Source organism: Vulpes vulpes, chromosome 15 (assembly GCF_048418805.1).
Source record: "Vulpes vulpes isolate BD-2025 chromosome 15, VulVul3, whole genome shotgun sequence".
Classification (NCBI taxonomy): domain Eukaryota; kingdom Metazoa; phylum Chordata; class Mammalia; order Carnivora; family Canidae; genus Vulpes; species Vulpes vulpes.
Window position 1 is genome coordinate 29493854 of NC_132794.1, and position 17058 is coordinate 29510911.

Consider the following 17058-nt stretch of genomic DNA (forward strand, 5'->3'; position numbering starts at 1 on the left):
CCGAGGGGGCGACCTGCGGCGGACCGGGGCGCCGCGGGGAGCGCGAGGCCCGCGCGCAGCGGCCCCTCCGGCCGGCAGGGGGGGCGCGGAGGCGCGGAGCGGGGCGGCCCGGGCCCCGAGCGCGCTCGTCCCCGTCCCCGAGCCGCGGCTGCCGGCGGGCGGGCGCCCCCTGCACGTGCGCGGGGCGGGTCCGAGGTGGAGAGCTCGGCGCGCCCGTCCTCACCCCGCCCCGCCCCGCCCCTCCCCGGGGCCGACGGCGAGCGGCTCGCGTTCCTCCCCGCCCCGCCCGCCTCCGCGCCTTCCCTCCTCCGAGTCCCTCCGCGCTCGGCAGCTGCAGGCGGCGGCGGCGGCGGCGCAGGGACCGGACCGGCTGCGACCCGCGCGGGCGGCGGACTGCGCTGTGCGCTCGCTCGCTCTCGGCGCGCTCCCGGGCCCGGGGCTCCCTCGCCGGCCCGCGGGCGCCCGCAGCCGCCTCGGCCCTGCCCCGCGCTCGCTCGCTCGCTCCCTCCCTCCCCCGCAGCCTCCGCCCGAGTCGTCCTGATTCCTCTTTGCCTCTTTCGGAGACGCGAGTGGCGGAGGGAGGCAGCGGGGCTGCAGCGGAGAGGCCCGCCGGGTCGGCCCGCCTGCAAAGTGTTGCGCTGACACCTCCTTACTATGGAAGTTAAGTGAAAAAAAAACCAGCCAAACTAACTAAAACCAACAAAACCAACCAACCAAAAAAAAAAAAAAAAAAAAAAAAAAAAACAGCAAAAAAACAAAAACAAAAACAAACAAACAAACAAACAAAAAAACAAAAAGCAAACAAACAAAAAGCCAACTGTGGACGTGGAGCTGCCGCCGAGGAGGAGACCGGGGAGGACACCCGGGGGCGGCCCGATGCTTCTTCGGCAGCGCGCTGGCAACTTTGTGGAACACTTTCTAGGAATTAGGTCTTTTGCGTCCCCCTTCATCTTCCTGACTTCTGAAGAAAGAACTTGGCTTTGGATGGCAATGGAGCCTGAGGAGCGGGGGTTAGACGCACTCGAGTAATCCCTCCGGCCGGGCTGGATTTGCGGGAATTTGGGAAGCCGGAGGTGGAAGCTCAGCAGCCCCTGGAGTGCCCTCGGGTAACGTGGATGCATCTAAGCGCCCGTCCGGACCTCTCCACTGACCCCTTCTGATCTCGCGACCTGCTCTTCTCGACTTTTAATTAGCATCTAGGAAAGTCTAAACTTTGGACCTACCTCTTTTTTTGATACTTATTTTTGTACTTTTGCTCTGGGATTGGTTTCTTAAACACTCTGGATCCTTTTTAGTATGTCAAAATGAGTCGGCTGATGTTTACACAACTACTGCTCTGTGGATTGTTAAATGTTCCGGTTGATGGTAAGTTAAAAATACTTTTATTCTTCCCCCCTCTCCCCCCCTTAAAAAAAAAAAACCCATTTCTTTCTGAGTGTGTTGTGGGCTATAAATAAAATGACATTATGTCTGTTAGCCCCTTTTGAGCAGAAACAGGGGCTTTTGGGGGACCGAGATTTTAAGTCTTTGTTTCTAAACTGCTGCAAGTGGAATGTGTTTGTAGTCACCTATTGTTGTTATTGTTGTAATTTTCTTAATTGATGGAGGAGTTGGGTAATAAATAATGGGCTCCCCGTCTTGTTAGAAAAAGGAATATTAAAGCAGATCTCTTGAATACTCTTGTGCCTACTCCCTTTTGCTGTTTGTTCTTGTGTCTGAACTTTGGCTTAGAAATTCAATTGAAGGAAAATAGTAATAGACACTTCAGGGAAGGCTCAGTGGGTTAGGAATTTGAGACAGGGTATCTCAGGGATCAATGGGTATCACTTGTGTGCGGCTGAGTGCTCTTCTAGTGTGAAATCAGAATCAAGAATTTAGATCATGGGGAGAAAACTGTCAAAAGTGAGACTGGGCGAGGCTCCAGGAAGGGGGAAGCATAAGCTCTGGGCTGGCCGGGGGCACAGAGAACGCCGAGCCCAGTCCCCAGCGGCAGACACAATGGGGATCTGAAACAGGTGCCCTAGGTGTCTCCCTCTGGGTTGAGTCAGTCTGTCAAGCAGACAGCATTCTGCCTCTGATTCTCCTGTCTTTTGTTCAGATGTGGTTTCCTGGGATATTTTCACAGGATGTCAGTTTCTTGTGAGAGGATGGCAAGATCTTTTATGTAGCTCTTTTGAATGATGAGTGGAAAGTAGTCATTAACGTGCTTTTTTGTTCATAAGAGAAAAGTCGAAAGAACGCTTGGTATTACCCTTCCGGGAGCCTTAATTTTCTAATCCGTGGAAAGAATTTGTATAAAGAGAAGCCTGGAGCATGTTTGTTTGTTTGTCTTCCTGAAAATGTGGATGTTAGTGCTTCAGATTCGTAACTATTGTACTTGTAAAGAATCTGTGTATTGGTCCAAATATTTGAGCCACCATGGTAGCTTGTTGCTACATAAACTTTCCTCCAGCATTTGCATTGTGGACGAATTCATTATTTGGGACACTGCCTATTTTTGCCCGCCTGTAGGAGCTAACTTTGTTCCTGGCAGCTGCTGCTGCACAGAACCCAATGCATCGGACTCAAAACAGGAAGGCTTTCTGTAAACATGAGGCAGTGCAGATGAGTTTACCTACTGTCAAGTGGCTGTTTTCAATCATGGACTACATGAGTACCTTTGCCCCCAGCGGTAGTAGGCAAGGCATTCCCCTGGCCACACCGCTTTTCCTTTTTCCCTTCTAAGTAGTAGATGTTTAGGAATTAATCATCGTGAATCACACTGTGACAGTGTCCATAGTCATCCCTAATCATTCACCACGCGTTTTCTTCTTCAATACCTTTACCTTTACAGTGCATATACATTGCCCTAACCAAAAGGTTTACATATTTCTCCCAAGTGTGTTTGATTGTCATGACAAGAAGACTTTGATATGACTTTTTGGATAATATGTCCTCATAAAGCATGGATTTATATATTTCAATACCAGGAATGCATGTATAAACTATATATTAGGTGACAGAATTACAGAATTATCAGCAAGTTGTCTTTCTTTCTTTCTTTCTTTCTTTCTTTCTTTCTTTCTTTCTTCTTTCTTTCTTTCTTTTTTTTTCTTTCTTTCTTTCTTTCTTTCTTTCTTTCTTTCTTTCCTTCCTTCCTCCTTCCTTCCTTCCTTCCTTCCTTCCTTCTTCTTTCTTTTTTGAATTAGTGTGTAGCTAAGAGGAATACAATTAAATTGCTCAGTGGAAGTGACAGAGGGAATCAGAAGAGCTTGGTGTTACAGAATGTAATTAATGTACCGGAGTGTTTGGAGATATATGAAACAAATGCAATTAACCAGCTTGCTGGAACAGCGTAGCAAGACATCATCTCTCTCCTTCCTTCCCTCTCTCCTCCTAGCCTGCCTCCCTCTCTTCGTACCTCTCTCCCTTCTTTTCTTCCTTCTCCCCCTACCTCACCTCTTGTGCTCCAGAGACACACCTAGGACCTTTGTTCTGATTTAGTATTATAGGATAAAGGGGGAGTTTATGTCTGGACTGTAATTGTGCAGTAAAATTCATGGTAACATAGTGAAAAATACCCAAGGTTGAAAAGTTGAAAAGGTAATGGTGAATTTGTGTGTGTGTGTGTGTGTGTGAGAGAGAGAGAGAGAGAGAAACTAGTTTTCGTATTCAGCATCTACTACTTTTAAAGCAAATTAAGCTGTGGACACTTACTGAATGAGTACATAAAGCATATATCTGACATTGGATTGCCTTTGGTTTACTCCAGAATGATGACAGCCTCTCCATGGGGATTGTTGAAAATTTGGGATGTAGACAACACTGCCCTCTAGGCTATTCCAACACACTGGGACTGAGCGTTCACATCTATAATGAGGGGGCTGGTTTGTAGGATCTCTAAGGCTATTTCTCTTCCAGGATTCTGTGATTTCTGTTTACTTATTATCCTTCTTAGAAGTGTGTGCTTATTCTCCCCATGAATTTCAAATTTAGAGAAGCTTGTACCATTTCAAAGATATACTGACTATCCTTGTGCTAGACACAGAAATTAATTTTATTCAGTGACAAATGATACATAGATTTGCATTGAAATTTGCTTGGTGGGTTATTTATATGTGCATTTTTATAGTATATGAAAAATGGTGGAGTTTTGCCTTCTCATAGAAGATATCTGCTAATACTGTTTATGATTTTTTTTTGGTACCTTGTGTCTGTAGGAATCCATAGAGAATAAACACTAAGTTGAGAACTAGGGACAAACTTTTCTATTTTGGATGTAAATAAAGATTTTCTCATTTGATACAGATTAATGAACCACATACATATTTATCATTACTGTTCCATAGGAACATATGTATTAAGTTTAGCTTTTGTTCTCCAGATTTTATTTTTAAACAAGACTATGGTTTTATTTTTATTTTTTTAAGACTATGGTTTTATAGTCATTTATAGGGAACTAAACATCAGTTACCACAATGCTTTTTAATTGCATCTATTTCCTGTGCGTTGTGTCAATTCATCAATTATACAACAATTGTGAAGAGATGTTTTTAAAGTGACAATAATGTTCTTATCTTCAATTTTTAAGTATTCTCTTTTTTAAAAAAAGATTTTATTTATTTGTTCATGAGAGACACACAGAGAGAGAGAGGCAGAGACACAGGCAGAAGGAGAAGCAGGCTCCATGCAAGGAGCCCGATGTGGGACTCGATCCCGGGACTCCAGGATCACGCCCTGGGCCGAAGGCAGGCACTAAACTTCTGAGCCACCCAGGCTCAAATATTAAGAATAATATTTTTAATTATTCTTAAATGAAAATGGCACACATGATATTTGGCGAGATAAAGATAATGTGTGTACATAGTGTAGACACATAATCTCATATAGGTTTATACATTTTACTAAAGTGACTTTTAGTAATGGGCTCATTATCAGAGCCATATATAGTCTATTTAAGAACTTAAACTGCATAAAAGTACCCTGAAATTTGTTCTTGCAACTAGGTAGTAATATCACTTTGTATTGGCTTTGTTTGAATAACCTTTGACTCTAGGCAACATGTGGACTGTAAACCAAAAGATTTCTTAGAGCATAAAAAGAAAGAGTATCTTAAAGGGGAAAAAATGTTATGATTATACAAAATAATAATAATAATAATAATAATAATAATAATAATTCTGGTCATCTCATCCCTAAGCAGTTTGTATAAAATAGCATCTTTGTTAATAAAAATATTGATATGTAAGCAGATTGCATATACTGGGATACATATATAGTAATGAAGGGAACTTAGATATGTGAGATGTGTGTGTCTAGTGATATCTGCTGCAGTAGTTCCTGCAATCTATACAAGATGCATATACTTCTTATGTGCAATTAAGTTTTTTTGAGTTTTAGAAAAAAAAAAGATTTTCCTTTTACTTATTTCTCCTCCTACTCCTCTTTTTTCCTTCTCCTACTCCTCCTCTTCCTTTCCTCCTCCTCTTCCTCTTCTTCCTCTTCCTCTCTCTTTCATTTCTTTCTTCTTTTCCTCCTCTTTTTGGACCTGGTGGAAAGAATTAGAGAAACAAACATTTGAAGAGTGAAGAAAATATGTTTGAATAACAATTTAGAAAATCTGCCTTTAAAGGAGATATGTTAATAATGCTACCTTTGGGGATCCCTGGGTGGCGCAGCGGTTTGGCGCCTGCCTTTGGCCCAGGGCGCGATCCTGGAGACCCAGGATTGAGTCCCACGTCGGGCTCTTGGTGCATGGAGCCTGCTTCTCCCTCTGCCTATGTCTCTGCCTCTCTCTCTCTCTCTGTATGACTATCATAAATAAATAATAAAAAAATTAATTAATAATATTACCTTTGGTTATATCCAATTTGGGTCTTGGCTGTCATTTTTCTTTTATAATACTATATAGGTTTATGCAAACTTATTTTGCATAGATCCTATCTTTTTTCCAGCTAGGCAAACAGAAGTTTACTGATCTGGGTTCAAACAATGAACATTTACAGAGTGCTATTTTATAGATAAAGAAAAATATTGTTAGCTTTTGATAGTGTCTCAAGGTATAGACTTGTCAACCTAAATAAATACATTGGTATTTATATTGATTTTCTTTTTTAAATTATTGAATAAAGCATGGATGAATAATTACATAAAATCTTTTAAGAGGGAATTCCCATCAACTCTTGCAATGTATTAAGTATATGTTATACCATCCCAGAGATTTAATATAGCATCTAAAGTATAGTATACTTACCCAAAATACCTATTTCTAACTCAAAACTCTTTTGGGATAACCTACCTCAATTCTTAGCATTTTCTCTTCCGTTTGCATCTCATCCTTAAGAATTCTTATCTAGTCACAAGGGTTTTAAGTCTGTCTCGATGCTGATACTTCTTATATTGCTGTAATCATTTTGTAGGAGAATATATGTACTGTGAGGATATACCTCGGCTCTTCTATATATTTTTGTATCTCCAGTGCCTTGGACAGTGTTTGACATATCCAGCTTACTAGTTGAGATTTGCTTGATATCTACCAAGAATATATCAAACTTGGATGGTAACTGAACATACTATGGTGATCATTTTGCAATGTATACAGATTTCAGATCATTTTATTGTATACCTAAAACTAAAATAATGTGTCAGTTATATCTCAATTTTTTAAAAAAGGAAAAAAATACTAAACTCAAGCTGAGGATAGAATCTTCTTCTTTTTCTAGTAATTTCCAGCTCAGTAAATGTCATCACTATTCAAAGAACTTTCCATGACCCAAAACTAGAAATCATTCTTGCCTTATTCTCATTGTCCATATCCAGTTTGTTAGTAAATTCTTTGAAATATGTTCTGGTATCAACGATTTTATGTGTGCATTTGTGATTTCCCCCCAATATTTTATTTTAAGCGTTTCCAAACATATAGCAAAGCTGAAAGAATTATAAAGTAAACTCAGATATCTTTTCTTAGATTCTAGCATTATTTTACTATACTTGGTTACCACACATCTATCCATTTATCAGTTCTTCTAAGCATCCATTACATTGTTTTTTTAATAAAGGTTTTATTTTAATTCCAGTTAGTTAACACAATGTTATATTAGTTTCAAGTGTACAAAATAGTAATTCAACACTTGCATACATCACCCTGTGCTCATCACAAGTGCAATTCTTAACCCCCATCACCTACTTAATCCATCCCCCTCCCCATCGATTATATTATTTTGATGCATTTGCAAATAATTAGATACTAAGTATTTCTTACTAATTTAATTTAATTTAGAAGACTATTTGGCATTTAAGCATACTTGAAAAGATAGTTTCTAATAAATGTGTTTCAGTGGCTCTGTTAGCAAAATGCAGAAACATGAGAGATCTATGGAGAATTTTCTCCCAACAATGGATAGGTAGAAATGTTTATTTATTGTCTCATTCTTCCACTGAGCTCCTAGGGCAGAGACTTAGCTTTGTCTGTCATATTTAATAGTGTTGTTCCTCCAATGTCTAGAGCACTGGATAACACATAGTAGATATTCAAATATTTTTGCATAAATGAAAATGTGTTTATGGAGTACTTTTGAGATGTTTATTTTCATGGCCTCCTCAGCATATGAAACGTTTACCATGTGAACAAGGTTTATTTATTTTGGGGTCTGTGTATGGGTACCTTTGTATGTGTATCTAGTGAGAGAGTTCTCAAACATGCATATTTTGATTCAAATGACATCTTGATTTCTGGTGACTTAATATTCTGATTTTCACCTAGCAGAAGATATAGAATTGACCATTTGTTTTGATAGGCTTTTTTCCCATTAAACCAAGAATATTTTCTGTAGTGGTGGTTTTCATGGTCACTCACCCCCAAACTCCACACTAACACTGCTGTGTTTTTAGCACTTTGTTGAATGATATGTGTATAAATAGGGAACTCCTTTAAATGATTCTGATGTGCCTCAATAGGAGCATACACATTCCCTTTCCACTAAGGAATATTGACTTATATGATGGTATCTGGCTTAAAATTGAGATTTCTCTGTACATTTAGGGCAGCTTTCCATGTATGCATTAGCAACAGAAAAGTGAATTTTAGAGATAGAATTAAGTGGATTACTTCTAATGTTATTATCCAAATATATGGCTCATTAACAACTGAAAAAGAAGAGGGAGATTAAAAGTAATATCCCCAGTAGTGGGCATTGGCCTACCCTATATGCTGTTGTAATCATTATATCCAGGGCCCTGTTTATCATCATTGACATTAAACTGAAGTATAGTCAGGAATTAGGCAGGCTGGACCCTCTTTAGAGACCTAGTTTTGATTTTAAGAAAAAAGTTCAAAGGAGTCTTAATTGGAAAATTCATTTTTTTAAAAAACTGAGCTAGGGGCCAACATAGACATCTGTAAATTTTGTTAATTAAACGTTTTTTTTTTCTCCCAACAAGTTTATTGAAATGTAATACATATACCATACATTTCATCTATATAAAGTATACAACTCAGTGGTTTTTAGCATATTCACAGAATTGTGCAACCATCATTGCAATATAATTTTAGAACTTTTTTTATTATCCAAAAAAACCCGCGATATCTTATCCTCATCTACTACCCCTCTGCCAGCCCTAGGAAGCCACTAGTCTGTTTTCTGTCTCTGTAGATCTATTTTGGACATTTTATGGAATAGGATTATATACTATATTGTCTTTTGTGACTGTTTTCTTTCCCCTAGTCTAATGTTTTCAAGGCTCATCCATGTTGTAGCCCATATCAATACTTCATTACTTTTTATTGCAGAATAGTATTCCCTATCATTTATCCCTTTTTAAAAAAATTTATTTATTCATGAGAGACACAGAGAGAGAGAGACAGAGACACAGGCAGAGGGAGAAGCAGGCTCCACGCAGGAAGCCTGATGTGGGACTCGATCCCGGAACTCCAGGATCATGCCCTGAGCCGAAGGCAGACGCCCAACCGCTGAGCCATCCAGGTGTCCCTCTGTCATTTATCCTTTGCATCAATCAGTTCATGGACATTTGAGTTGTTTCTGCTTTGGGGCTATTCTAGATATTATTGCTGTGAACATGTGTATACTAATCTTTATGTGCACCTATATTTTTCTTTCCTTTTGGTGTTTACCTGTAGTGGAGTTGATGGCTCATCTTAACTCCCATGTTTACCCTTTTGAGGAACTGTAAGACTGTTTTCCAAAGCAACTGTACAGTTTTACATTCCTAGTGGCAATATATGAGGTGAATATATTCTTTTAATTCACCTTAGAAAGAAAATATTGGGTGACCTTTATGAGTTTGATGTGATGTTTTATAGCGAGACAGTTTTATATTATCATAATATATCTTAAATTTCCATCTATACTACTTTCTTATCCCTTCGGTGATTGTCTTCTACGTCTTCTCCAATCACCCTGTAAAAGTCTTACAAATGAAATTCACTTAAATTGAACTTTTCACTTTCAGCAGAGACTTCAATAATACTAAATATAAATTATGGAATGATAGCACCTCAGAGCTAGAAGTTTTCGCAGTTAGGCAGCACAACTCTGTCTTTGGTTGGATACATGGAGAACTAAAGCTCAGAGATTTTATGTGCTTTGTCACAGATCCCTTTGCTACTTAATGGTAGAGCTGTAGCTAGGGTCCAGCAATGTTTATTTCTATACCATGCTTCTCCTGAGAGACTGTTGTGAACTTCTCAGCCCTGGAACTCTTTGCTAGGAGTTCCAGACTTGTTACTGCAATGACCAGCTGTTTTCTGAACATATCAATGGGAGACATAGCTTGAGATACATTGAGAGTATCTATTTGATTTAGCACAGGCTTATTGAGCATCCATTTATAAGCAAGTGGCATGCTGTGGGCTCTGTGAGGAACATAATGACCTGTTAAATAATTTCCACTTTCGACAAGATCACCCTATACAAGAGAAGATACAATGTGTTTGAGTCACTAAAGCAAAAGTAGTGTCTGATAAGTGGTTGAAGGTATATACAACATAGTGTGGGAACTCAGAGAAGGAATAGATGATTTCCAGCTGGTGCAATCGGAGGGAAGTCGGGATCAAAGAGGTCACTTAGAGGAAGAGTAGGGTTTTAATAGAAAGTTTGGCAATGGCATTAAAGCAAAAGAAATAATAGGAAGAATGGCACAGAGATGACAAAGGTGTGCTAGGGAAAAGGCAAGAAATCTAGTTGAATTGTAACATAGTTTGTCCATAAGGCACAAAGTGTAAGATGATTATTGTAAGAGAGTCAGTCAACAAACAGTACAGAGTTTGAATAAATATTTAAACTTTTTATGCCTTTTATCTGTAAAAAGGCATGGTGATTATATGTGTCTCATAACAGTTGATATGAAGAGTGAATGTGTGCATGTATGTGTATATATGAACTGTGTGTGTGTATATATATATGAAAACATGTTTATGTATGTATATATGTTATATATAGAAATGATATGTAAAATGTTCTAAAGAGTGCTTGGTGCTTAATGAGCACCATTTAAGTGTAGTTTATTATTATTTTTGTTATATCATTATTTCCTTTCCAGTATTGACTGCAAGTAATTTTAAGAGGAGTTTGGCTATCAAGCTAATGAACTATGTTTGAGATGCATTTCATGATAATTTTCACATAATCTATCAAGCATGGGTCTTCAGGTGACTGATTAAGAACTTTGTTGCATCTTAAGGGGAATAATCCGTGGCCACACCTATGCAATTGTGACAAAGGTGCTGTGACAGGTGTGTTTCCATTGCATCATATGCTGATTACAGAACAAATGGAATTCCCAAGTGAGTGGCATTATGAATGAAAGGAATAAACAAGAGAGGACTACTACAAATAGCAATTTGTTAACAAATAGATCATGCTTTTATAACCTGCCTTTTGGTTCATAAGGACTGATTTTCATATTATCCAGAATATTTTTTCCCTGGTGCTTTTGATATAGAGTACCATGAAGATCAATACTGTATAAGACAAACTTTGTTCTAAATAAACACTCCTAGTACAGAAAATACTTTTTAAAATCAGCATTCATTCTTCTCTTATATTTTTTTCTTGTCCATTCATTTACTTTTCTTTCATTTAGGATAGAACATTGATCTAATAATTTTGATGATTATCCATTAATTAATCCATTATCTGTGTTTATCAGAAGGGATAACCTGAGTACAACAACATTACTATTGTGGAACCACACACCTTGGGTGGCCAGAAGCTCTAGACTATAGCTTTTGCTCTTCTACTAATTAATTGTATGACTTTAGATCCTTACTTTAAAAAAAGATGAGATCTGACTGTATAATAATCTCCAGCATCTGCTTAGCCTTAAATTCTATTATTGTAAGTAATTTAGTTTAATGTCTTATCATTTATGATTATGTTTGAGTACAATAGGAGGAGAAAATTTTGCCTGGAAAAAAATTATCCAAAACCGTATACATCCGTCTTTGAAAATAATCAGTTTATTGTCTAATCCGCATAGGGTATAACCCCATATTTTGGTGTGGGCTTAATGATGTGAATATGAATGATAAGCAAAATTCACTAGTCTTGTGATTTACATCCACATAATGACCATGGAACTCATGGTTTCTTTATGAATAAATTGAATTTAAAAAATAATAATATTGAGAAAACAATAGTCTTAAACCAATGTACTTAGTTTATGGGCACTGTAACTAGAACCATATGAAACCCAGAAGTTTCAGCTCAGGAAACAAAGTTAATAGCGACTTTTTAATTTCCATTGTAAGGATTGATGTGGGATCTTTTTTCCTAGTTTTTGTTCCCAAGCCTTTTTAGAAATGAGCTAGAAAACATGGAATATAACTCAACTATGCTATTACATCTCTTTTCAAGTTTAAACAAGGCACCTCCAGTTGAAACTATTCTTTTTAAAAAAAATGTCTAAAACCTATGCAACAGTTACAATTAAAATGTTCATAAGAATGATCAAAAAAGGGAGAACTTCTGATTTTCAAAAAAATTAAATGAAGAAGCTTTCTTTATAAGAAAAGGCTATAAATTTTATAAATCAAGATTATGGGCACACTTAAAAGTTTTGTAATGTGTATTTCCAAATATTAGCAAGTAGTAAAATATAAACTAAATCATTTAGGTATATCTGATAGTTTTTAGGGTTACATTAAATTAAGGGAAATTCAGTGGAACCTGGCAATAGGCATTCTAAGATGTGTTTATATCTTTAAAGTGAACTCTAATGTACTGTCAAATAACAGAGTAGCTATTGGCAACCAAGTTCAGTGTTGATCTTTTAAACCAGGGAAGGCTTTTCACCTTCCCCTCCTTAAATTCGCAAGAGCTTGTCCATTCTAAAATAGCTTCGAATGTCAACAACAAAGCAAGAAGCCATCACCCAAATGCCAATTACGTGAACCCCTCTTCACCTGGATCATCGATTGGAAGAGAAACTGAGTAAGAAGGATGTAACCTTCGAAGAAGAAAATGCCAGGTAACTGAGCATAATACCTTAGCACCTTTTTCTTCCTGCAAAATGGACCATGAAGAGTTAGAACATGAATTTGATGGTCTCAGAACTACTTTTTTTCACTGCAGTGATAATCTCAAGAGTTAAAAGCTAATGGTGAAAAAGTATTTCCATGGTACCTGAGCCCTGGTCTCACAGATCTTTGGCTATCATTCCGTTGATTTTTCAGCTTCCTTTTCTCCTCACAAATGCTATTTAATAATTTCACCAGAAAAGAAGTGCTAACAGATTTAACTGGGGAGTTCCTCGCTCGCCATCCTGAAAACATGTAGGTGATTTTGTAGCTAAGTATGTTTTTAAGTGTTTCAATCCGCCTTTGTGATTTGAAAGCCTGGATAATGTCGACTTGTAATACCAAATGAAAGAAAAAGAGAAATGAGAAAAGAATGTATAACATGTGGGTACGGATTTTGGGCAAAGATCCCTCTTATCCCCCTGCCCCATACACACATGGCTGTAAGATATGAATAAACTTGGGTTGTTTGATGCCTGCCCTCTACTCACAATCCAACAGATAACTTTTATGTTAAGAAGAACATTTTCCAGGCTAGAAATTATTATTATTCTTTTCAGTTAAACTGTAACACCTGTGATGTTCATCAGTTGGATGTTATGAAACTCTCTGCAGACTTTTGAGGCTCCAATAAATGTGTCTCATTGTGTTAAACTTAAATTCCAAGTTTTTTCAGCTTTTCTTTTCAGAAAGTGGTTTTTATCTTCCTAAGCAACCGCTGAAGATGGCATCAACATAGGGTGCTATAGGAGTTTACACACAATCTTTTCATTAGAACTAGTCCAGGAGGTACAAGCATGTACCTGGGAGGGGCAGTCTCCGTGAAGGATAGGAGACTGGGGTCGGGAGGGGGAGATGTTGGAAAAGTGAAAACTGAACATTTGAATGAAATGAATTGGACCAGCGTTTGAAACTCTGCTATATAGCAAGTGGACAAGCTGATATTTAGTTCTGTGGATTGTTAACATTCACATAAAACAGAATTATTTAGCGTTTACTGAATCCTTTTTGATAATCAATTTGGGATCAAATGCAAAAGAACATGTGTCTTGCTTTGTATGACCCCAAATTCTTCCGTTTTCCCTTTGAGCAGATGACATGCCTTCTTTGCTGTCTGATATCGGTTGCTAGGAGAAGTGCACTGGGCTGGTCTCCTCTTATCCAGCAGTAAAACTAAAGAGCGTATTGAGTAAGAGAAAGAGAAGCAGAACACAGTACAGGCCATGAATCATGACTTGTCTCCAATATGTCCACTTTACTCCCATTTTTTGTCTCTTTAAAAACTTTTGTTTTTACCAATGATGCTTTCTTTCAGCCACTATCTATAATCCTTTTGGAGCCTGAGGGGATGAGGGTTTGCTAAAGGGAGACTGTGCTGCTAAGAGTCCACTCAGAGCCATAATAAAAGCCTTGAGAGTTATTCATGGGGCCACATTAGTGAGAATGCCCTACTCAGTGAATAGCATCAGTCAGCTGCCTTTGAAATCGGGTGATTAATACCTTCTGTTTTTAATGGGGGGGAAAAGGCAGACAAGAAAGGTCTTCATACGACTTTGGCTCCTTTGCAAATTAGATCTTAGACATTGTCAAAGCTTTAGACAAAGAAGTTGCTAAATTTTCACTACCTGAAATAGTCTTTTTTTTTTTAAATAGTGTTTCATAAACTTTAAGATACTATTGAAATGTGAAGATATCTCGAGTGAACACTTACAGAAAACCCCACTTAAAGCAGTCTTATATTTTTGGCAATATTTGTGATGACCGTCATACTAAAAAGATGATATTAGACATTTTATCCAGAACGTTGTCTAAGCTGATTGCTTTCACAGCATCCAAATCACATTTTTGTTTGTTTGATAAAGAAACTAATTACAGTACTCTTGAGAGTTTAGAGAAGCATCTAATGAGAAAGTGTTAAGGGTGGCAGGTGTTAGTTTCCCATGAGCACTTGGATGTAAGGGACTGTGTGATTTACAAAGAAGTTGTTATTTATGTATACATGTATGTATGTATGTATGTATATATGTTGATATCTACAGGCTAGTTTAGCATAGAGGATTAGAGAGTTTATCATTATGATCTTTCTTCTCTATATTTCTCGATTACATTGGGTACGTTGTTTGAGGTTTAGGAACCATGTCAATCATCTGAGATGCATCCATAGAAATGCTTCCAATTTTGATGGCCTGTGTATGGTAACTAGAAAATGCAAGGAGACGCTTTTTCATATTATTTTTAGCATGATTCTCATGTCATCTAGACTGCTAATGTTTAGATGGTAAAGTAGGCCAGCTCTTAGTGTTCTTTTACAATTATTCTCATTCTGCTGTTCACTCTACATTTTAAATTTAATTTTGATGTAGCAGCCTAGTCTGGACCTTGTTCATTGATAGGCCTTTATTGTAGTCTGAATATGAGAACAAACCACATTTAAAAAGCTCTGTGTGATGTTTCCTGCAACCTGTTTTTCACGCCGTGGAAGTGAAATAGCTTGTTAAGAGGTGGTAATACCCAAGGGCAATCAGAGATGAAAATGTAACGATTTGGTGGGTGATGTCTAGAGATCAGCTTCAAGTGAGGTCTGATTGAACATCTTTATTAGTGATAAAAGTAGAGAACAAAATGATAAAAAGAAATTAAGCAAAAATGCTTAGCAGAGTAAGAACTAATGTTTTATTTGGTATATAAATGTAAATGTATTCTTCAGGGAAATGATCAGAAATTTAGGTATCTAAGTAGAGGAAGAAGCCGGCAAAGCACTACAATTGAAAGGGCCCAGGGGGTAAATATGAAAGTGGGTGCAAGGAGAGAATCTGATTCAGATTAGGAGTGTTGAGTCCCAGTTTAAAGGGCCAGAGATTCTAGTGCCTGTTGAGGGAACGTTGCATCACTGATGAGGGAGATTCTCTTTCAATGAGTGTGGTTGAAGTGCAATCGAAATACTTCTTTCATTTTGTACTTCATTGCTAGACCATGAGACTGTGAGAGAGAGATTTTGGCAGAATAGAAGCAGGAGTGAGTACAAAAGACAGATTCTTTGGTAAAATCCCTATCCACTTAAGACTAGAGAAGGATAAACATATTGTCTCTGTATATCCTAGCCTGTGATAATGAGAAACAATATTAAGATAGATCCCATTAAACCTTTTTTTTTTTAACTATTGAAGGAAAAGATTGGCAAAAATGTAAAACATTTCACCAGCTACTTTTCTTGACTGAGTCACAAAACTTTCCAAGCAATGAGTTAAGCTTATGTGAAAAATATTCATATTTTAAAATTATTCTTGATTTAAATTATATGGGATGGGGCAGCACAGGTGGCTCAGTGGTTTAGCGCCGTCGTCAGCCCAGGGTATGATCCTGGAGACTCAGGATCGAGTCCCACGTCAGGCTCCCTGCATGGAGCCTGCTTCTTTCTCTGCCTGTGTCTCTGCCTCTCTCTCCCTCTCTCTCTCTCTCATGAATAAATTAAAAAAAAAATCTAAAAAAAATTGTATGGGATGATTAATACAAAGTGGTATTGCATTTCAAAAGAAAGGTAGTAAACAATATGTGCCCACTTTGTAAATACACAAGAATTCTAATCAGATGCATTGACTGAACAGGATCCAGAACATAATTCTTTTATTATTTTTAACAATAGTGAGATCTTCTTAGACATGAATGTTTTGAAGCTATACAGTTTAGGAGAAATGTGAGAAATTTTATAGTCTGTTCTGTAGAGATCTACAAAAATGATAACGAGTGGAAAATAATACCTAAGGTTGGCTACAAATTCTTTTTTGTGTTTTTCTTCTGGTCTCATTATTTTTAACAAATTGATGTTAGTGGGCACAATAATAAACTGAAATTGGATTTTAAAATCATCTTTCTTGGTTTAAAATATTTTCAAATGTTTGATAGGCATCACATGCAAGCTAGTACCTGAGCTTTGGTGATTATTTTATATCATTAATGATAAATCCAAGAGAACAGAAAGAATGCAGAGCTGACTGCCAATGCCCACCAATGCCTTCCTGTTCTTGTAGTCTCCTGGTACCTCGACTATTAAGTGAAGTAGCATGATACTATAGACTGGGTGTTTTAAAACTATAAGGCCCAACAGTGACTATTTCTGGCATTGCTGACCATAAGAACTCCTCAGTCACAACTACTCAACTTTGTCTTTATAGAGAGAAAGTAGCCATAGACAATATGTGAGTAAATGAGCAGGATTGTGTTCCTATAGCACTTTACTTATGGACACATAAATTTAAATTTTTAATTTCTTTACATCACAAATACCATTTTCTGTTTCTCAAAATATTGCTTCCTTTTGACTGAATTTTTTTTATTATTTAAAAGTAAAACAACAACAACAAAACATTTCTTGTGTATGCATCATAGCAAAACAGGGAGTGAGACAGATGTGGCCTGGGGGTTATAGTTGGTTGTAGAATATAAAGTACCCATTTTCATTAGAAGGGTAGAACAGAGAATGGGATGGGGCAAGAGGCACATGGAGCCAGAAGATGGATATTCCCCTCCACCCACCATATTATTTC

At 37.9% G+C, this 17058-nt stretch overlaps 1 protein-coding gene across 40 annotated transcripts in view; it reads left to right on the top strand.

The window, feature by feature from the left end:
• The window catches only part of ROBO2 (roundabout guidance receptor 2), a 1660631-nt gene that overhangs the window by 1077986 nt on the left and 565587 nt on the right, over positions 1-17058 (top strand). For 7 of the 40 annotated variants that reach the window (XM_025995639.2, XM_072740949.1, XM_072740969.1 and 4 more), the window contains exon 1: positions 535-1365. The exons of the other annotated variants lie outside the window; for them this stretch is intronic. In XM_025995639.2, coding sequence (XP_025851424.1) covers positions 1305-1365 — 61 coding nt within the window. In that variant the 5' untranslated portion in view covers positions 535-1304. Of the gene's footprint in view, positions 1-534; positions 1366-17058 lie in introns of those variants that run through there. 40 annotated transcript variants of the gene reach the window in all.